This window comes from Colletotrichum jinshuiense, chromosome 1 (genome assembly GCF_051148585.1).
Source record: "Colletotrichum jinshuiense chromosome 1, complete sequence".
Classification (NCBI taxonomy): domain Eukaryota; kingdom Fungi; phylum Ascomycota; class Sordariomycetes; order Glomerellales; family Glomerellaceae; genus Colletotrichum; species Colletotrichum jinshuiense.
Window position 1 is genome coordinate 734,609 of NC_139302.1, and position 21,558 is coordinate 756,166.

A 21,558-nucleotide genomic window follows, 5' to 3' on the forward strand; every position below is an offset into this window, starting at 1 on the left:
GTAATGTCGTATTTCTGGCACAGTGCAACGGCAGTGGCAAAGGCTCTGGGCAACTTCTACTCTGCTGATTATGTGCCTGAATGTTAATGCCTTGTGAATTGGCATTATGTAAAGCATATTTCTAGTAGGCAGCGTACTTCTTGATTGACTGCTTCTTAGCCCGCTTTCCGTAGCGCTAACAGTGGCTGGGCAGCGAATACTATACGCAACATAGAATCAGCCGATGCTCGTCAGACACTTCGAGCAAGACGTTTATAGTTGCCCTAACCTAGTTATATATGGCAAGCCTTAGTCTCGGCTGTCGCTCGATGACATCCAGGTCGGCTCAGCGGCTTGCCACTTAACATCGAGGAATGAGGCCAAGGTCCTTGGCCTGAAATATTATCTCATAGTAAACGCCTTAAGGTTTCAACTCATCGAAGGTATGACCATGTGGGATCCACAGAGGGGTCAAACTGTGCTGCGGCAAGGAATGGATAGTCAATCGCACCAAACGAGTTGGCAAATAGCTGGTCATACCAGACCATGGACTCTTGACCTTCGCCAGGCCCAGTCTCGGATGTGTTCATATGCGGAATTGATGTCGCGGCCAGTGACAAAGGGAACGGCTGGTTGTCAAAGTTTGGAGAGTCTTGCTGGGTTGTTGCCTGGAACACGGACTGCCCGCCAGGAGTGCTTGCAGTCCACGTTGCGTTGACGGATGGGCCGGAACCCGGAGACGCTTGAGCAGGCCATCTAACCGGCTGATCTTCGGGCGCCGAGAGCAAATCAGTTTGATTTTGTGGCCATATGGTGCTGCTGTCCGGTGCAGCAATACCTTGGTCATCCGGCCGACCTGAGGACGCAGCAACAGAAGGAGAAAACCTAGCCCGGGGGTGAGAGCTGCTCGGTTGAGCACTTGTTGAATCAGACCTCAACACCCTGTGCCTGCTAGAGCTACTGCCGGGTCGCGCTGATTGTCCAATGTCTGTTCGCAAGTGGCTGTTCGGCGCCAGATTGTGTGCGCTTGTCTGCTTACGGATCGGATTGGTTGGGACAGACAATTCTCGCACAGCCGCGGTGAGCTCGTCAATTGCAGATAGGCAATATTCGGGCCACGATGTGTCCCGGGAAGCGATGTGCCGCAAGATTTTCTTGCCAGATTCAACATGCCTGCCAAAGGTTGTGCGATTAGTGACGCGATTTGAAAAACAAGGTTGGGTAAACACATACTTCAGCGCGCTTGCCAAAGGCAATTGCCGTTCAAAGGCTGCGTAGATGAGAATAAATGCACTAATCCAAACTGCCCACGTAAACGAGGGTTGAAGTATGGGCTCCGACAAGCAGGCACTTGCGGCATCGCTCGGGTCTTTATTCTGGGCGTGATGTTTCTTCAAGGCAATGAATATTGATTTGGCTGCGAAAATGCAATTTTGCAAGCCAGCTGAGTAGGCAGGGCTCGAAGGATCGGATGTCATCATTGGTCGGTTGAGTGAAATCATTGATTCGTACTTGAGAAGTAGGAGAAATAACCGGTGACCTGACGATATTGGCGACTGCGGTCCGACATCTTCGTGTGTGTGCTCGTCTTCGACTGCGTCATGAATTTCGTTGGACCATTTCGCTAGTTCCGCTTGAACATAGCTCGCGCGGTCTGCCGTATCGTCCCGGGAGTGAATCGACTTGTTCCTCAACTCTAGTATCAGTCCTCGGATACGCGCATGCTTCGCCAAGTATGTGAGTAGTTGCAACCGGTTATCTTCGCCTTCTGCCGGTGTGCCATGTCGCTCCTCGCCAGGGTAGCAAACATCAACATCGTCGTCTCGGATGTCGAGAGGGAGCCCTAGGGCCTGACAGAGAAACCTTTCAGTGGAATAGATGCACCAAAACACGCGTCGGCGCATGTGAGCTTCCTCCTTGGTGAAAAAAGGGTATCTCGAAGGGCAGCGATGGAGTCCGAGGTGGAATGCCATTCGGACGATCAGACCGCCGAGCCGGGAAGCTGAGTTTAGTCGGAGCATTGAGACGAGAAACAGTTGAATGGCAAGTGCTGCTTGGGTTGCTTGGATCGATGCCGGCTGGTATAGGGCGAATTGTGAGGCCGACATTGCTTCCTCGACAGTACGGAAGACCAAAGCACTCGGTAGGGGCTCAGCGAAAGGTGCCCTTTGACGGCTGTCAGCCAGCGATATTGAAAAGATTGACTTGACAATGGAGCGCTCCAGATATCCAAGGGCGGCTATTCCTGCAGCACTGACTTCCTCAAAGAGGCTCAGGACGTCGGGAGCGCTGAGGAATGGCATGGTTGGGTGCCATGCTTCGAAGTAGCTCTTGGACCAGTCGACGAGCTGCTCGAAAGAAGGATTTGCATCCTCGCCGTTTCCTTCTGGGACCAGCTCATGAATTCGCCAGAGTCTTTGCTCGTCGCCATCGCGAGACGAAGTCTCCCGCTGCAATTGGTCGTCCTCCCCAGGCACGAGGTCGTTGATGTTGTTGGATTGGGAGGTTCTGAGGGCGGACTTGCGGGCAAGCCTCACATAGACACCACGGATGAAGTGAATGCCGCTGCCGCTGCCGACGAATCGAGCGGTATCATGCTTGCCCGTGTCTCGCATCAACCCATACTCGCGAGTGGGACGGTCCGTAGACCCTGAGTACTTTCGCTTGCGCGAGTGGTTAAAGTGCGCCGGGCTGAGGGTCCCAGACTCGGAGGTGGCATTGGGCGACTCTATGGCGTCCATTCGGAGTTAGAGAGAGAAGATGCTAAGGGGTTGGGATAGACCGTCTTCAGTGGACGGCTCGAGAGACGGTGGGGACACGGAGCATGGTGTGGGGAAAGCTTCAGGTCAGAATATGTCCGAGGTACAACTGGATTTCAAGAAGAAGAAGGCAACGGTTGCCAGATGTTGTCTGTTTGAGAAAGTGCCAAGCATGGGGTAAGATGGATCAACATGATGGACATGAGATATCGGAAGAGGGAAAAGGTCGCGCTGCAAGAAAGGACGCGCTGACGCACTGAATCAGGGCGACGTCGGACGAAGCGGGTCTAGCGCGCGGCACCTTCCGATAAGCGGGTACTTGCGGACAAAGAAAACTCCGCAGATCTGATGGACTTTGGTTCTTGAACACGATCTTTTTACGCAGTAGATCCTCGACCAGGGACGACGGCAATAGTGGCTCTCCTGTGCCAGCAATAGATCCCCATCCAAAACAACTCGGAGCATGTCTCGAAATAGTAGCGAGATAGATGGCAATGCTTTGCAAAGCCCCATCGCTTGCGAGTCTTGTCGGCAGAGAAAACGAAGGGTTAGTCCGCCTATTCTGCAGGCGATTCTCACTACATTCGTTGACTAACATTCCTGAAGTGTGACAGGAAGTTGTAAGTAATCGCCTGCACTTTAGATGAACCCCTGTCTAGCCAAGCCCCCGACACTCACGCTGTCCACAGGCCGTTCTGCCTACAATGCAGTCACGAGCCTGGAAGATGCCAATATCCAGAACAGAGCAAGCGGTATGTAGCTGAACTCCAACACGTGACATCGTCTCCCATTCTGAGTTGGAAAATTAGAGGGATTCCCAATGGATATCTCAACAAGTTAGAGACTCGACTCGCAGAGACTGAAGCCGCCCTTTTCAGGGTGCTATCGGGAGCACTCGACAGCCAAGCCCTCCACTCAGCATCGTCGCCTGCCCTTCTCCCACAAGCAGCATGGACTCCGAGACAGAACAAAGTCGATCGTGTCAAAGAGTGGGATAGCCTTCCCTTGCAGACAGCCGATGAGGTTCAGGCTTGGTTCCGGTCAAAGGCCACAGAGCACAACGATCCTCCCACAGACATGCCTGCGGCGAGTCCTCAGTCGCTGATCTCGACCATGTCGGACAGCCTCTTTGCACCACCTCCTCTCAGGGATTCTGCGTCGGTATCGGATCACCAAGTAATCGAAGATGCAGTAATTGAGCCTCAACTCCGGACTGTGACGCCCGTTGCCACAACCCCAAGCGCGAACCGGAGTGTGCCAGACAGTGTCAGCAAGGCAAAAGAGTTGTCCAAGTCGAAGCAGAACCTCTATTTCTAGGCCCAAGCCGGAATCTGGAGACAGGCAGCCAACTAATGGTGCAAGAAGAGAAGTGCCGAGACCCATGCAGCTCGGAATGCAACCCGAGGACGAAGCTTTGGCCCCCCATGGGTGATGTGCAGATGCGGAAAGCCAGCATCCTCTCGCCTACTCGCGGCTTTGCTCCAACAAAATTACCCCGCCACGGCGCCGAGCTACCCCGCAGCACCATTCCGCGGCGGCCCGGTTTCCACCCCTACCCGCTCGGCTTGCCACGGAATTGCGGAATGCCCAATTCCAAACAGACATGACCTCAGACCTCTGGGACCTGGAGAGCTCTGAGCTTAAACATCTTCGAAGAAATCCCAATTCAGGCTCGCCATCCATCGCCATACCCAACATTCACAATCACACGACCGACACGATGTCAAGCTCTCAATCTTGGCTTGCCATCTCTCCCAAGAGCCACTTCTCGCTGGCCAATATCCCTTTCGGCATCATCTCCACAAAGTCGGACTCGACTCATCGTCCCGCGGTCGCCATTGGAGACCATGCTTTGGATCTGAAGGCTTTCGCGAAAGCGGGCGGCTTCCACGCCCTGCCCTCAATCCAAGAGCACATTTCCGTCTTCTCCTCCCCCACATTGAATGGGTTCGCGGCCCTTGGACGACCGATCCACCGAGAAGTGCGGGCGTATCTTCAATCCATCCTCAGCGACAACACCCCGCACGCTGGCCTTCTCAAGGATAATGCCGAGCTGCGAAGTGCTGCGCTGGTCCCTTTCTCCGAGATTCAAAACCACCTCCCTCTTGCCATTGGCGACTACACCGACTTCTACGCCGGCAAGAATCACGCCTACAACGTGGGCGTTCTTTTCCGAGGCCCAGCCAATGCGCTGCAGCCCAACTACGTGCATCTGCCTGTCGCATACCATGGCCGTGCGAGCAGCGTAGTTGTCTCCGGCACTCCTATTCGCAGACCGTGGGGGCAGATCCTGCGCGACCCGAAGGCGGAGCCCAAGGTGCCAGTGCTTGCACCTTGCGAGCGACTCGATATCGAGGTGGAGATGGGCATGTTTCTCTGCCGCGAAAACAAGCTGGGAGAGCCCGTGCCAGTTGATCAGGCAGAGGAGCACATCTTCGGATACGTCCTCATGAACGATTGGAGCGCCCGAGACATTCAAGCTTGGGAGTATGTGCCTCTGGGACCCTTCACCTCCAAAAACCTGGGAACGAGCATCAGCCCGTGGGTTGTGCTTGCAGACGCACTCGAGGGGACCAAGACAGCCGGAATTGAGAACTCGACGGAGCTTCAGCCGTACCTCCGCGAGAGCAAGAAGAACAATGTTTTGGGCGTTGACCTAGAAGTCGATCTTATCAGTAAGTCAAAGGTCTTTAGATCAACTGCCTCCACGTAAGCTAACCCGTCATTTTCAGCTGGCAGCGGGAACAAGACGACAATCAGCCGCACCAACTCGAAGAACCTGCTCTGGTCATGGCCCCAGATGATCGCCCATCACACCATCACGGGATGCAACCTGCGACCGGGTGATCTGCTCGGATCAGGAACAATCTCTGGCACCGAGCCAGGCACTGAGGGAAGCATTCTCGAGCAGACGCAGGGAGGAAAGCAGGCTGTGAAACTGAACGGAGGCGAGGAGCGCAAGTTCCTGCAAGACGGCGATACCTTGGTTATCCGCGGTTGGAGTGGCCAGGAGGGTGCACTGGTTGGTTTTGGTGAAGTGTCGGGAAAGATCGAAACTGCTCTGAAGCTGTTTTGAATTGGCTGGCCAAGGTAGTCAGAATTCAACTAGAAAATTTGATAATTTGAATGTTACAAGACTAAGACTCAAAATCGTGACGGAAGACTCATTAATTTATTTATATTCCGAATATTGAAACTATGGTTGTGCTATCACCATTTACTTGATTCTCAGCTCATCAGGTGTGTCGGGCTGGTTGAAGTAATGCGCCTTCAAAACCGCCGGATGATCCTTCAGATTCTGCACCACCTCCTTAATCGTCGGATACACGCCAAGGTCGACGCCAAACCTTTCGGCATTCCAGTAGGCCGGCAGCAAACAAACATCCGCCATCGATATGTCATCCCCAACGGAATACTTCCCCGCCCACTGCTTGGCAATGGCCTCGTAAGCTGCAAATCCATCGGCGATGAGCTCGCGGTTCCACTGCTCGGCGTTGCCACCCATAGCCCTCACCCTTCTCATGATGCGCATGTTGGTAACGGGTTGAACATCGCAGGCAACCACGTTCACCAGAGTTCGAACGACAGCGCGAGCCTTAGGGTCCTTTGGGAGGAGAGGGGTGGTCGAGGAGTGCGTTTCTTCGAGATATTCAAGGGCGGCGACGGACTGGGCGACTCTGAAGTCGGCAGCTGCGTGGTGGACTAGGAGAGGTACGCTGGCGGAAGGGTTGAGGGCGCGGTGGGACTCGGAGAGGTGCTCGTCCTTCAGGAGGTTGATAGCAACCGTGGTGTAGGAGACGGATTTCAGATTCAGGGCTATACGCAAACGTGCAGAGCACGAAGAGCGAAAGTAGGAGTAGAGAGTGTAGTCCGAGCTAGCCATCTTCAGGTCTGGGATTTCCTTCGTGTCACTGGCGTTGAGGGTGAATTTTACGTCCAGCTACGGCGGAACACCTGCTGCACTGGACTTCGGCCTGGTCTTATGGCAGTTCCCTCCAGCCAAGATACGGCTCGGCCAGAACATTTCCGCCGGCTAGAAGACATGACCTCACTGACATCAGGAACCAGCACATCCGCTCCTAGCCTTGCCCTGCCGAAGAGAGCGCTTTGGCTTGCAGGCTGCTGCATGCACCCAGGAGGATCATGCGGGGAAGCCGGGTCTCGACGGCATGCTCCCTGCGGGGAACGGGCCACGATATGGTGTGTACGTTCTTCAATTGAGCTGTTTGATTGGTCTGTTCTCATGGCCAGCTACAGGTCCATTTTGACCGCGGAATTTCGGAACTGGGCAGCTTTTGCCAAGTCAAATTGAAGGATCCTTATTCCGGTGTTTGCCTTTGTTTGGGGAAATGAGTGCAGTGTACCTTGAACTATGGTCATGTTATTCTTCTTTCTCTAGAAAGAAACCTCTAGATGCTTGGTTTCCAAATTTACATGTGATCCACGAGCCGAGAAGTCCGTTGGTGCTAAAACTAATCTTTCAAGCGACAACTCACTTATATGACAAATCCCATAGGGTCTTCATATGAATTTCCCGTATATCAATCTATAGATTTATAGATTTTAAACAGAAGCATGATAGCTGATCGCTCATGTAATCGGCATGATCCGGCAAGGTCACAAAGTCATAAAGGTTGGGCGGAATATTGAATCTGATATAATGGATATAAGATTGTGGAAGATAAAACTTGAGATTTTCTCTCTTCTCTTTTCCATGGATATGATTTCCAAATTTCAAGTTTATCTTACCCTGACCCCAAGACTATATTGGTATTGGCAATAGTGGCTTAAAGTTATTAGTGAAGAAGCTTCGCGCTCCCCAAATCCAGCCTCAAATCCAACTGCAAGCCACTTTTACAACGTCGGAAAATGTGTGCGGGCACTGGAACACTTTCTTATAAATCATCCTAGCCCTATTCAACTTTGGAATTCTATCAGTTGCGTGATGGTGGACTTCCAGCATAACAGGGTTATAATACCCGCTCACTTGGGAGATGCTGCCCAGCTATAAGCAAATGGAAGCTCCCCATTTCTTCTGTTCACTGATCAAATTGTGACAGGCGCTCTGCAAAAAGGAAGACTGGTCCAGAATTGACCTGACACAATGGGAGCGTACTGGTAGCCAACCATGGGGAGGGATGCATAACTACACCATTGGTGCGCAGGCCAACATCGATAGCAGCAAAAAGATTTTTGATTGTTCCGATACCCTAATTTGACATTAGTATTTTGTGGAGATGATAAGGATGAATTGCAACCTACGGGAATCGAACCCGGATCTCTCCGGAGCTTCCAATTGAAAGCGGAGTATGCTAACCGCTACACCATATCGGATTGTGTTGTGGATGCTTTCCATGTATAGGTATATCAGGCAGAAGGCAACATTTCTGGTGGAATAAAATTGCAATTATCCCACTAATTTTCCTTACTCTCATTGTTGGACTGAAGACGATGCTAGCTGTTGCCTGACTGCCTTTAAATACCATGTTATAAGCCGTAGGCCTGCCCGACACGACCATTAGCAACGAGACAGAAAGGGACAACCTCTAGGCCATCTACCGTAGTGGCCTGCGAGACTACGTGCCGCAGCCGTATTGCCAGGGAGGTATTATATTTATGTCGGTATTTGGGGGTGCCGTAAAAGTCTTGAATGTGGTCGCTTAAGCCTATTCTGCTATTCCGTAAGGTTCCGCCTGGTTCACAGCGTGGACCACACTCATAACAGCTTGATTCTAATTGATCCAAATGAACTCATTTATATCGAGTCCTAACACAAATTCTGTCGAGGAGAGCTTGAACTAGAATCCCTCTGGTTTTCAAAAGAGTCGTGGAAGCTGTTTTCTAGCGCCAAAGAAGGCCATCAGTCAAATTTACGCAGGTGCCACCTCACACAGGTCTATTTCCTATCTCACAAGATTAAATGAGCATTGATGAACGCTTTGGATGTATTTTGACAGAGTTCAACATTGGGAATGCGCGGGAGAAGGCTATTTCAGGCCAGTGATCCCTCTGCAAGTCGCCCGCGAACTGGTGGCTCCTGCTATTGCCGACATTACTCACCCATGTTTCATGGTCAGTGATACTTTGGCAAAGAATACAAAGAGTACTCCTAGATTTTGTGAGCGTAGTAATCCAAGGTCGCTGTAGCGTTCCATTCGAATCACGAAGGTATGTGGGCAGGCCATCAGTTATTCGTGCACAATACCGAGCTAGGACAAGATGTATGGGCTCCCAGTCATGTTCTTTGCTTATACTGGTTAATGAATGTCTATCCAAGATATTAACAAGATACATCAGTAATGCTGCTATTGAACCGACAACAGCCAAGGCACTCTGTTCGTTGATATTGCGTAATAGATATTGCGTTAGAACAAGTCTTAATGTGATAGTTAGAAATACTACCAAACTGCACCATAACAACTGAGTGCTCTAAGATCCAAAAAAAAAAAAAAAAAAGAAGAAGAAAATTTTCTTCCCAGTCATTTTCCCGCCGCAAGTGGGATCGTCAAGCGTTTTTGACGGCGATCCCACCCTGCTCGGCATCATGACCCACTCCTGCAAGATACACGTAGGCCATCCGCTAAGATTGAATGCGACAATGGACCAATTTTCCGTGTCTACCAAAAGTTTTCTTTCGGTTGCGGTGATGGAATTGGTCTTCGGGATAGATAACTCAGCCCTGGCTATCAACTCTCAACCAACCCACTCGAATATCGAATTCCAGATGAGCTGCTGCTCAAGTGATTCTGTATCAGGGACTCCTTGGTGATATATATGCAACATTGAGGCAATCAAAAACATCATAATTTCAATCATCAGCCCGGCTGGGTTCCGTGTCAGCCGTGTTGGACCATTTCGGCAACGGCGGGCACGCGGGATTGTTACGGAAGAGGGTGGATACAGCACCAATGAGCCACCCGCCGAGTGGGTGTGGTATAGTCCATTGGGTCCCGAATAAAAGGGCCACTTTGTATGCTCTAGGCTTTTAGCTTTTGAGCTATTCGGGAATAGCAACAGGCTTGCCACGTCAAACAATTCCGAGCTTTAGCGCACACGCGACAAACTTGAGGCCATACCGCTTTTCCACGTCATAATTACCAAATATAACAAGGACTGACGTTGGGCGGAAGACGGGACAGACATGACCAGGCCCGGATGACGACCGAGCTCCCAAGTCTCCGTTGTGAAACCGTTTGCACTTGGAGCCCCGTTGCGACCAACGACTGCACTAGCACTCGCGAGCCTTCTCTAGACCAGTCCGCAAAAGAGCATATTGTCTAAAAACGTCTACAACGTTGATTCATCGCGCTGCGGCGAAAATGCCTGTTTGGAAAGATCTCCTGGTCTGCGCGAAGGAAGTGAATTATGATCGTTGATTGCGAGATGAACGAGAGAGCCCCTTAGACTTCACATGGAAGCATACTTTCGTTCTTGTAAGCTTTGATCCGCGGTTCGATGTTTGCGATCCGCACTGTCCGTGTTCCTCGCAAGCTCCAAAAACCGTGACCGTGCTTGCAGCTCAGCCTTGACGATGCATCGACGGACCCAGCGCAGCGGTCCTCCGACAGCAGTGTTTCCATGAGGGAGTGGAGTGCATGCGATGTGACACAGTCTATTTATTTTTTACCGTTCATCTAGAAAAGGGGGTCAAAGCCTAAAGTCTCTCATCATTTGTTCCGTCGAAGGGTTTGGAAACGTTCTCGATGGTCTATGAGAAGGTCAGGAGGAACATCTCGTGGGGGCCAAGCGGGCCATCTGAACAACGTCGGAATCGACGGCCCGCTTGCATAAGCAGACGAGTGCATGTAGGACCGAATCTTGCCAAAGATTGGGTTCAGAGGGAGATATGGGCAACGGTGTGACACGCCGAATATCACCGGCTTCAAGTGTGACCTGAAAGGTTTGACGGAGGGATGATGACAGGTTACAAGCGCCGGCGGCTATGGCGACGGAGGCGGAGGGTGGCGCCGGTCAGGTAACAACGATGTGTCGTTTAATGCAGGCTATCCCTATTAAGCGGCTTTGGGGGTCCTCAAAGCTGCTCGTCAGGCACAAGCGGGCGCCCGCAAAGCAGAGTCCACATGATTGAGTTGGACGTCCGGCATGGCGTAAGTGGAGTCCCTGGGGGCCGCGGGAGCCATGGGCAGTTTTAGCTGGTCCATCATTGGCCAGTCTGGCACCAGGTATGCCCTGGGCCGGCGATGAGCGACCTACGATTCAATTATCAACATGGGATACGGCGAGTTGCATTTGAGTGATGGCAGAGTCATGTTGCCTCCTTCGTATCATTGAGACATCAGTTCCTGGTTGTCATTCATAAAGGGGAAATGGTGTGTAATAGCCGAGCCATTTTAACCCAATCCATCCATCCCCTTCGTCTGCCAAACTGCATTGTGTTGGCGGACATGTGAAAGCTAGATTCCCAAATCGGACACTCGGATAGGAGGTCTCCCTCTTTCTGTCCGAAATTGTGTTCAATGATCCAGCGTCGCTTCTGCAAACGTTTGATTCGACCACTGTTTGGTAAGACCGTAGCGTAGCTTTTGGCTGCTCTAGTCTCAAGTCGCAACCCCTGCCGGAACGTGGGACAAAGGAGGGCAAGGGAGCGGGAAAGAGACCAGACGGTTGGGTCATTGGATACCAAACTGCTTGTATGTTAGCAAGATGTGCTGCAGAGCGTCAGATCAAGAACGCTGCAGCAATGGTGGCAGCTATTGGCACGGAGTACACATAGGATTATGTACATGGTGTACGCAGTGCAGGGCCTTGGCCATGGCATGCCTGCATTAAAAAAACAAGAAACATGGGAGAGTCTTGCGGAATGGGGAAGTGCAGAATTGGGGTAATGGGCAATCGAAGGGATAACTATGCGCTTTGATACGGCAACTTGCCACAGGTCGCAGCAGAACTTGGGGCAGCTCCAGGATGAGCTCTGCTTGGGCGTCGGCCCAGCTGTCGCCCCCAGGCGCCCACCCAATGCCAGAGCTTCTCTGCTGTTCCAATCAGTTGAACGCATCATGCTTGTGCTTTGTTGTGCTCTGCTGCGCTGTGCTCTGATGTCCGGACTTGACTCAAGCCTAGCGTTTGACGCTAGAACTGACCGCAACCGTGCAACGGTGGTTCTGGCTCGAGTCAAGGGCATGGGAGCCCCCGGGCTTGCCGCTCCTCCAACTGCAGCACATTAATCCTTAGCAAGAACCAGTTGCAGCGACGGGCTGCATTCTGCGTGTTGCGCACCGCGGCTGGGCAAAGAGCAGGCGCCAGGGTCGGCCCCTGGGTCGGGAGCTAGTCGCTGTTCCGCAACGGAGTCCGGTGCCGATCTTTGAGAGCCAAATACACTCCACTGAAAGTTCAGTTTCCGGCTGTGGCTAGATCCCGGAAAATAACGTTTATGTCTCACGAAACTGAGAGGTCTTGGCCTGGATGTCCAGCAGGGGTGGCCAACGATGCAAAACGTCTTGTCTTGTCGGCCTAACGCCGCTCCCATGCCCATTCACACTCTCTGACCATCCATCCACCCCCTCCACACGCCAAGTAGAGCGGTAAACGCGGGCGACTAGAGCCTAGGGCATTGTAGATGCTGATTGAGGTGAAGCTCTGGGTTTATGTCGGTCAGAGTTTTCCGCAGAGGGAAGAGGCCATCCACCACTGCCAACACCGCTTGTTGTCCCGTGTTAGTCTTGCGACGTGAGCGGTGTCCAGAAGCTAGGAAGCACAACCAGTCAGCCAGGGAATCCGAGGCCACCGCTGGCTGCTGCTCGGGGCCCGAAAGCACCATTCCCATCGAATTGCTCAGATACCATTTGGGCACGTTTTCGAAACCAGGGACCGGCCGGTCAGGCATTCGTCTGATGTCGCGATGCATTCATGCCCTCCTCATGATTCGTGTTGCGACGGTGGGCGGACGTGCGCTTTGAACCCGCGTACCATGCCCGTCCAGTGAACACCTTTCCATATGAAGTAGTCGGCCGCTCATCCTCTATGGGTAGAGTAGCAAGCCGAGCTCTGGTTCTGCTGTCACTTAACAGAGCTATCTATCTAGTCTTTTTTGTTGTCGCCGTCGTTGCTGCTGCTTGGTCGGCGCGCGCACACAGGAGAGCTATCTTTCAGTTGTTTTTCTTTTTTGTTCTGCTCACTCATTCCCTTCTTATTCTTCCTCTCACTACAAAACAAGGACAGCACCGTCGCATAGATGCAGTCGGGAAGCAACGGGGCTGCCGCCTCGACGGCTGCAGCTGCCAATACCACCAATGGCCACGATGGTGCCGATCTGGAACAAGTAACGTCGTCCAAGGCCAGCTTCGAAGATGCTCCCCAAGAGCAGCGGCCTAGCACAGCAGGCTCCGCAAAGAGCCGTCCATCAGAAGATAAAGCCCCAAGTGAGACTGCCGGAAACAACGGAGGTAGCACTGCCGCAGCAGTAAACAAGGCCGGATCGCATCAAGGCAGCAGACGAGCGTCTCAGGAGGAGGGTGTGGTAGCGACCGGAGCCGCGCCAGGAGTTCCCGTTGCCGACGCCCCCGCAGCGACGCCGGCAGCAGTCCCCCGAGAGCGCGCTCCTGGAGATGAGAACCGCGAGGCGTTCCGTGACTCTACCATTACGGCCGTCAGTGAGAGCACGCCGCAGGTCCTCGAGCGAGATGGAGTGGCCAAGACAGCAACCGATCCCGCAGCCGCGGGGGTCCTTGCAGCTAACCCCGGCGCCGTGGCGACCGACGACGACGAGCTCGAGCCGCTGACCAAATATGTCGACTGGACGGAGCACATCTCCATCTCCATCGGCCCCTTCATCATCCTCTTCTTTGATCTCGCGCTGCCCGTCTGCATTTACTACAGCTGGCTGCGTGCGCGACGCAATGACCGGCGCAAGGCCTGCCAACCCGCGTACGACGCGGGCGTGACCTGTGGGCTGCCCCCCGTCGACACGATCGAGAGCAGGATCTTGGGTTTCGCCATTATTGCTTTCGGTTTCGGCGAAGTGTACATCCTGGTGGTGCGCGTGTACCGACTCATCGCCCGATACGAAGAATGCGCGCCGCTGCTATCCAAGAGCCGCTGGGAACTCGACGCCACGACCTGGGTGTACCTACTCGGCCTTATTGCAGCACTGGTTCCGTTCGTGTGCTCTACGACGGTGTACGAGCCGCTCGTTGTTGAGTGGCTGTACCTTTACGCTCCTGCTTTCATGTTCATGGTGCTGGACGTGATCGCCTTCTTGACGTTGATCCCGATCAAGCTGCCGTTCCGCATCAACTCGGATCCCAAGGGCTCGCGACTCAAGCCCATCGTTTACTACGCTGCCGAGGACTTCTTCGCCGTCGACGGAGCGCAGAACCGGGAGTTCCGCAGGAAGTACGTTGCGCGGTACCAGAAGTCGAAGATGTTCCGCAAGATGATTCTCGAGTTGACGCTGTTCTGGATGGGCGGGTGCACGGCCTACATCGGCTACGTGGCCGCCATCATCTGGAACCTGGAGTTTGAGCACGCGTTCGGCACGTCGTTGGGCGTTTTGTTTGGTTGGATCATAATCTGGGGTGTGACTGCGAAATTCTGGATCGATTGGTCGATCAAGCGCGAAAAGAAGTGGTGGAAGGAGACCAGGGCCGAAAGACAAGCGGCCAAGCTTCAATGAGCCTAGTGTTTAATTACAGCCCTCACTTCGTGTCCCCTTCGAAAGACATCGAAGCCGGAGGAGGGAGCGGCTGGTCACTGTAACCTAGTGTTAATAACGGCGCAGCCGAGATCATGTACTTATGGAGCATGAATGGGTTCGACTGACAAGAAAAGGCACGGAAGAGCCTGTATACCAAGGAACGCAAAGATACCGAGACTACGAGTTTTTATTTTATTTTATTTTTTGAAATTATTAAGAAATACATTTCTCCGTTTTGACGATTCTGAATTTCCACCTGGAGTCTTTCAACATTTGACGTGAGAACACAGTCGAAAGGGCTCCGATGAGTCTGGATGGTCTCGTCGCAGTCAACTCCAAACCATGAGCGACACTCTAACCCGCCGGCAGGGGCGGGAAAGCAGGCTCCCCGGCACTCGAAAGAGCGAAGAGCGACCTTCTTGGATGGCCAAGACTGGCACAGGCTACAGAGTTCGTGCAGCATGGATCGCTAGGCGCACAGTGGTAGAAACCTGTGGAGAGCTTGCCATGAAGAGGTGTGTGAAGGTTGGTATGAAAGATGGTGTGATGTCTCAAGGATGTCGCAATACGGTCAAGGCAGGCCGAGGTCTGGACTTCTAGTTGCTCGATATGGTTGACTGTGGAGAAGCTCAGGACTCCCGTTCGGAACATAGATTCTAGGATGGAGGCCGTCTCCGTCACACCCTCGGAGTATACGTACTTTGGCACGGTGCGTCAGTAAGCCCGTTTGTTCCCAGTTGTGTACAATGGTATGCACAAATTCGGCTGCACATCATAAGATAAGGTTGTGCAAGGCTCAATGTTACTCTAGTCACATTTGTCAACAACCTGGGCTACCTGCTAAACCCGAACTTGCATTGTGACCGCCCGTCCTGTTGTTACAAATCGTTATTGCAAGGGGCAGGCCGCCAGAGCTCGAGGCAGGTTTCCACTTCACCGCCGGAGCTATCTGCAACACCACCACTTCTTGGGAAGGCTGGGGCTGTTCAGCTTGGGGTACTCGGGTTTCTTGACCTGAAATGTGCAGAATGCAATGATAAGTTCTCAACACCGTATATGAATTGCTTTCAGGGCGGTGATGCTTTCAAGCTATGGATACCGGGACCCATGATAGTAGTTGGACACGTACTCCCGTCACGCATCTATCAACTCCCTGTCGGCGAGGGCCCAGATCTGCCATCACTTGGACTCTACTGGCCGTCTAGTGGTAATACTAAGAAAATACGATTAGGTCGGATACATACTGGTGAGGCGTGACGGTCAAGGGTAATTAGCTACAGGGTGACAGGCCGATTCAAGTCGCCGGCATTTGTGGATCGTAGTCAGCGCTTTTCCCAACCGCTTCGGATGGCCCCCCGAACTCTTACCCCAGTCATCTTACACTCATACATCGAACAGCCGACAACCCATTAGCTTTTGCGAGTAGATGGATTCAGCCAAATGTCACCGGTCTTTAAAATTCTCTCGCCAAACTCACATGCATGGAACCTCCCACGCCCCTACATCCTCGCACCGAACTCGGCCCCCCATCTCCGATTGTACCCGGGGCCCAGACCGTTTCCAGCCCCGTCCAATCGCAGCCCCCCCAAACTCTACTCCCTCGCAAGCGAGACAGTCAAGCTGCAGAAATTTGCAAATCCGCCAAACCCAGATCCGCCTAGCGGGGCCTCTGGCATCACAAATGTGGGAAAGGATGGTCCGGGATGGCGGCTGTTGGAGGCTTTCGGCTCGCCAACCCCTCGTCGACCTTACCCTCTCTCCTGGAACCGAGTCCTCGAGACGGGAATACGACGTGGGGGACAAGAAATTCCAAGAGCTTAAATCATTGTTTTTGCAAACAGAACAAGGGCTCGTTTATCCCGCAGAGGGAATCCGACCGCCATCCCAGCTGTCCCATCTCCGAGATGATTTGCTCATGAGTTTTCTCTCCAAACACCCGTGTCACCCACACCCCCGGCCAAGCCATTCATCATCTATACTACTTGGCCCGTGAGGCGATTTTGCCTTTTTAAAACCGCGCAACGGGACCCGGTATTAAAGACACTTTACTGGAGGATCGACGAGAGTTCAGCTCACTTGTTCCACGCCCCCCAATCCCTCCCTCGCTAGAACAAATACTCCGTACTCGGATCCAAAACATTCAAAATCTTCAGACAAACCCGTAGCTTTTGACTCGAAACCTCGAAGCCGCGGCCAGGTGACCCCATCCATCCACACACAGACACCCCGCCATGGCCCCCGAAAAGGACCACCTCGCCACCTCCGGCCCCGCGCCCGAGTCCGCGCCGGGGCCTCTGCCCATCGGCTCCGGCCCCGACGTCGAGGCCTCGTTACCTGCCGCTTCCGCTGATCACCTCCACCACCACCACCGCTCCAACGCCGGCGACGACGACGCCCTCGCAATGGTCGGGGCACATCCGCAGCCCTACTCGCCGGCCACGGCCGCCCGCGCCGTCCGCAAAATCGACTGGTTTCTCATCCCCGCCATGATCTTTGGCTGTTCGTCCCCATTTCCTACCCCCGTCTCGCATTCCCTCAACCATCCCCCCAACTCTCTTGCCCTCCGCTCACCCACCGACCCTCTGACACCACCCCCGCCGCGCCCCCTCTGACACCACAAACCAATCCAGACGGCCTGGTCTACTACGACAAGGCAATCCTCGGCTCCGCGGTCCTCTTCGGCATGACGACCGACCTCTCGCTCTCGGTGCCCCTCCCCTCCGGCGCAGTCGACACGTCCCGCCTCTCCTGGGCGACGTCCCTCTTCTACTTCGGCATGCTCGCGGGCCTCTACCCGATGACCTACGCCCTGCAGCGCTTCGACATGGGCCGCATCCTCGGCGCCGTCGTCATCTTCTGGTCCGGCATCTGCATGCTCACCGCCGCCGTCACCACGCACCAGGGCCTGTACGCGCAGCGCTTCTTCCTGGGCTTCGTCGAGAGCATCATCCCCACGGGCTTCATGTGCATCGTCTCGGGCTACTACACCCAGGCCGAGCAGTCCCTGCGCCAGAGCTGGTGGTTCAGCTCCACCGGCCTCTTCACCATCATCGGCGGCGCCCTCAACTACGCCTTCGCCCAGATCCACTCGGGCGCCCTGCGCCCCTGGCAGTACATCTACCTCCTCGCCGGCTGCCTGACCTTCCTCTTCGGCTGCCTCTGCTTCGCCGTGCCCAACTCGCCCGTGTCGGCCTGGTTCCTGACGCCCGAGGAGCGCGTGGCCGCCGTCGAGCGCCTGCGCTTCGGCCAGACGGGCGTGCGCTGCACAAAGTTCAAGCCGCACCAGCTCCGCGAGGCCGCGCTCGACGCCAAGGTCTGGCTCGTCGCGCTGATGATGGCCTCGGCGTACACCATGAACGGCGCCGTCTCGGGCTTCGGGCCCCTCATCGTCTCGACCTTCGGCTGGACCTCGCGCGAGGCCATCCTCTTCCAGTTCCCGCTGGGCGCCATCTGCTTCGCCGTCATCCTGCTGACGGGCTACCTCGGCACGCGGTTCCGCAACGTGCGCGTGCTCATGCTGGTCGCCTGCTGCCTGCCCGTCATCGCGGGCTGCGCGCTCATCTGGCGGTCCGCGTGGACGCGCCACGCCGCCGCCCCCGTCGTGGGCTACTCCATCACCGGCTTCTTCGGCGGCGTCGTCAGCCTCGTCATCACGCTGGGCATGTCCAACGTCGCCGGCCACACCAAGAAGAGCTTCATGGCCGCCACCATCTTCGTCGCCTACTGCGTCGGCAACATCGTCGGCCCCCAGCTCGTCCGCTCCCAGAGCAAGGCCCGCCACTACCCCGAGCTGTGGCTCGGCCTCATCATCTGCTACGTCGTGTGCATCCTCGCGTCGGCCGCGCTGTACTACGTCCTCTGGCGCGAGAACAAGCGCCGCGACGAGCTGCCCGTCGACGAGGACGAGCGGGCCAAGCTCGCCTTCCAGGACTTGACGGACAAGGAGAACCCGTACTTTCGCTACGTCTACTGAGGGGCTGGCTTCAAAAAGTTTTTTTGGATGGTTTATATAATCTTGAGATCCCCACTTCGGTTATAGCTATTTATGTACAGATACATGACCTCCTGTCCATCGTTTTGTTCCCCCTATCAGTTTGGGGATGAAATTCAAATACCATCATAGGCATGGGATGATACAAGGGCGACGATCGTCCTTGGCCCGTAAGATTGATTGGCAAAATAACCATACGGCCCATGTGCATGACCGCCGGGTGGAAACGACGCGTAGGAGATGGTCATCCCCCCCGATCGATTCATACATCGGGGGTATCGTGAATTAAGTAACATGAATCACACATCCCCCTCCCCCTTTCCGCAAAGGGGGAGGGCCATACTAGCTAGAAGTACCAACGAGAGCAAATCCACACGCATGAAAAAAGAGCCGGCCCATTCCGGTTCTTCGTTGTTTTCTTTTTGCCGTGGTTTGCCCCCGTCTCATTCTTCTTGTTGTTCTTCGTCTTCGTCTTCCTCCCAAAAATGTGTTTGTGTTGTGTGCGTATCCCTCCCCATTTGCGAGGACAGAAGCCGAATAATGATAATAATAATAATAGTCCGCAGTCAAAACCCGGCCCCATGCTATTTCCCGGCATATCGGCCCCCTCCATATGCGCCGGTTTCCCCTTTGCCAAAATAATAAGAAAACGCCGTTCTTTATGCAAATGTATCTTGCCTCGCCCGCCTAACCCAAATGTAACGCCGCAAAATCGTGTCTAATAAAGTATTTCGTCATTCCGTTTCTTCCTTGAGAAGAAAAAACGGGCGTTCCCGAGGCCCTAAGTTCGGCCTCCCTCCCCCCCTCTTTCCGGCTTTCGGCTTTCTTTTTTGGTTTCTCCCTCCTCTTCTCTTCTCGTCCCTTCTCCGCCCCGGCGTTCGATGTAGTGATTATCTCGGTGATCGAGGAGGGTTGTTCGGCAGTTCTGCTGGCATGTTCTCCTCCCCACGCCCATCGTTCAGCTCGGCCGGCCACTGTGTTGTGCCGGACGCCGGCTGTGGCGGCGGAGGCGGCTGCTGATGCGGCGGGTGTCCGGGGTGTGCCGTCGTGGCGCCCGAGGGCGGCGTGGTGTAGACGCCTTGGAGGTCCGACTTTGTGGCGGCCACGGGGTTCACCATGGGGAACTGGGGCGAGCCCATGTCGGTGCCGGACTGGCCGGTATGCTGGGAGGCGATGGGCACCTGCTGCTGGTACATGCCGTAGTTCTGGGCGGGCCATACGCCGCCCTCGGGGGGCGGCTGTTGCTGCGGCGGCGGCTGCGGCGGCCACTGGCTGTTGGGGAAGTAGGCCGGCTGGAATCCGTGCGGCGGCACCGAGTTCGGCGGCGAGGGGTTCGTGTGCGAGTGCGGCGACTGCGCGTACGGCTGGCCGTAGTAGGGGTAGGCCTGGGGGTGATGGGGGGGAGGATACTGCGTGCCCCAGTGGATGTAGGTGGGAACGGCCGAGGTCATTTGCGGGGAGGCGACCATCTTGTCGCCCTCGGCCTGGATCGTCTTCTGCGAGTCGGTCGTGCTGGGTGCCTTTTCCAGGTTCGCTTTGCGATACGCGTGCAGGGCGCGGCCTATGGTGGTTTGTTAGTAGGGGACCTTTGGTAGCCGGGAATAAAGAGACAGGTTTTTTCTTTCTCTCTCTTTCTTCTTCTTGTCGAGAGAAACCACGCACCGAAAACGCTGATAGTAATGACAAACAGCACAAAGTTGACAACGGAGGTGGCGGTGCCGGCAAAGGTCGCGGCGACGAAGCCGTCGGCAAAGGGCTCGACGTTCATCTTGTAGTACACCTCGTACTTTGGGCCGAAGGTTACAATGAAGGCGTCGAGGGAATCGAGGTCGTCGGCGTGGCTGGCCAAGAGCGCCATGGTGATCAGCCAGAATACGACGGTGAGCAGTTCGAGGCCGCTACAAAAAGGGCAAGTCAGCGGAGGCGCGGTGCAGCGCGTCGGAGCAGTATCTTACAGATGCACCCAGCAGTTGTACATGATGGGGATGAACATGACAGCCACGCCCAGCCATGTCAGGTAGGAGAAGGTCCAGGCGAATGCAAACCACGAAAATGCTATGCGCGACGTCAGTATTGAGGCACAAGAGGGGAGGGAGGGAGGGAGGGAGGGAGAGGCGGGGTGGTGGTGTGACTTACGGAAACCTTCAGTACCGCTGAAGGACTACATCACGACAAATACCTGGTCAGCAAAAGTTCCCCTGGAGCGCGGGCAGAGAGCGAAGCTCCCGTCGGCGGTAGGGGGAGGGTCCGTCAAGCATACCGTTATCCTGCGATAGCCCGTGGCCCTTTGCATGGTGGTGAGTCCGTAGACGGTGATTCCTAACGTCGCCATGGCGAGGACCTAATATTTCCAAGACCAACACCGTCAACAATGTGCTCTCTCTCAACATGCAGGTCCGCCGCGACACGTGAGACTCGAGACGGGGTCGTGGTGTGTCGAGGCGGGCGGAGGGAGCGGAGCGGTAGTCCTTACGAGCTGTACAATCCTGATGCAGGCAATCCACACCGGCATGGCCGGGACATGCGATCGGTTCCTCCCATCTTTGGGCCAGATGTTCCTGGTCAGGAAAGCCATCGACGGGGAGGAGAGGGTGCTGGGCCCCTGGGGTTCGGGGGGGGGAGTCCTCGTCGGCTGGCCCGGTGCCTCGCGAGGAGACGATGGGGTGTCGGGCCGTGTCGGTTGGGTATTCGGGGCGGCGGGTCGGAGAGAGACGAGGGGAATCGAGTTATCGCCAGGTTCGACGTCCACGGGCTCCCCGGGGGAGGAATCTCGAGATCGTGTCGACGTCGTGGTGGGAGTCGGCAGGACGCAATGCTCGGGGCCGTTGTTGCGACGGGGGATCGAGGTGCGGCAGTAGGGGTGCCGGACGTCGGAGGGGGCGCAGTTGTTTGCGTTTGCTATGCCTGCGTGCGTATGTACGAGTGCGGGTGTGAATGCGAGAGCGTGGGAGTGCGGCGGCGGTGGTGGTGATGGGATGGTGGTGGTGGTGGCGGCGGCGGCGGCGGTGTTTGATGTTTCTCTCGCCAATCGATCGACGTCACAATCACAAAAGGTTGAATAGCGGAGGCTAAGGGCTCAGCGCACTGAGCAGAGGTTTTCCCAATGCAACGTTTTGGGGGAGGGGAGGTCAGTGCTGGCAGGTAATTAGGCCGGGAGGAGTTGGCGGCCGGGGGGG

At 54.9% G+C, this 21,558-nt stretch overlaps 7 protein-coding genes across 7 annotated transcripts; 4 read left to right on the forward strand and 3 right to left on the reverse strand.

Annotated features, from left to right (window-relative positions):
- Positions 1–413: 413 nt before the first annotated feature.
- Positions 414–2,720, reverse strand: EsH8_I_000200 (transcription factor domain-containing protein; the record flags this gene model as incomplete). The annotated part of the gene is made up of 2 exons (XM_083267613.1): positions 414–1,152; positions 1,213–2,720. 2 exons carry the CDS (start codon positions 2,718–2,720, stop codon positions 414–416), a joined length of 2,247 nt encoding a protein of 748 aa, XP_083118051.1.
- A 481-nt stretch (positions 2,721–3,201) lies between these two features.
- EsH8_I_000201 (Zn(II)2Cys6 transcription factor domain-containing protein) lies at positions 3,202–4,055 on the forward strand (the record flags this gene model as incomplete). Its single annotated transcript, XM_083267614.1, has 4 exons — positions 3,202–3,285; positions 3,345–3,358; positions 3,428–3,490; positions 3,548–4,055. The coding sequence occupies 4 exons, from the start codon at positions 3,202–3,204 to the stop codon at positions 4,053–4,055; spliced, it is 669 nt and encodes a 222-aa protein (XP_083118052.1).
- Positions 4,056–4,341: 286 nt separating this feature from the next.
- On the forward strand, positions 4,342–5,814 carry EsH8_I_000202 (uncharacterized protein; the record flags this gene model as incomplete). The annotated part of the gene is made up of 2 exons (XM_083267615.1): positions 4,342–5,413; positions 5,471–5,814. The coding sequence occupies 2 exons, from the start codon at positions 4,342–4,344 to the stop codon at positions 5,812–5,814; spliced, it is 1,416 nt and encodes a 471-aa protein (XP_083118053.1).
- Positions 5,815–5,955: 141 nt separating this feature from the next.
- On the reverse strand, positions 5,956–6,621 carry EsH8_I_000203 (glutathione S-transferase; the record flags this gene model as incomplete). Its single annotated transcript, XM_083267616.1, has 1 exon — positions 5,956–6,621. The coding sequence occupies one exon, from the start codon at positions 6,619–6,621 to the stop codon at positions 5,956–5,958; it is 666 nt and encodes a 221-aa protein (XP_083118054.1).
- Positions 6,622–12,930: 6,309 nt separating this feature from the next.
- Positions 12,931–14,370, forward strand: EsH8_I_000204 (uncharacterized protein; the record flags this gene model as incomplete). Its single annotated transcript, XM_083267617.1, has 1 exon — positions 12,931–14,370. One exon carries the CDS (start codon positions 12,931–12,933, stop codon positions 14,368–14,370), a length of 1,440 nt encoding a protein of 479 aa, XP_083118055.1.
- Positions 14,371–16,622: 2,252 nt separating this feature from the next.
- On the forward strand, positions 16,623–18,364 carry EsH8_I_000205 (major facilitator superfamily domain-containing protein; the record flags this gene model as incomplete). The annotated part of the gene is made up of 2 exons (XM_083267618.1): positions 16,623–16,890; positions 17,022–18,364. The coding sequence occupies 2 exons, from the start codon at positions 16,623–16,625 to the stop codon at positions 18,362–18,364; spliced, it is 1,611 nt and encodes a 536-aa protein (XP_083118056.1).
- Positions 18,365–19,272: 908 nt separating this feature from the next.
- Positions 19,273–20,957, reverse strand: EsH8_I_000206 (MARVEL domain-containing protein; the record flags this gene model as incomplete). Its single annotated transcript, XM_083267619.1, has 6 exons — positions 19,273–19,943; positions 20,045–20,280; positions 20,338–20,437; positions 20,519–20,543; positions 20,643–20,723; positions 20,856–20,957. The coding sequence occupies 6 exons, from the start codon at positions 20,955–20,957 to the stop codon at positions 19,273–19,275; spliced, it is 1,215 nt and encodes a 404-aa protein (XP_083118057.1).
- Between the last annotated feature and the right edge of the window lie 601 nt (positions 20,958–21,558).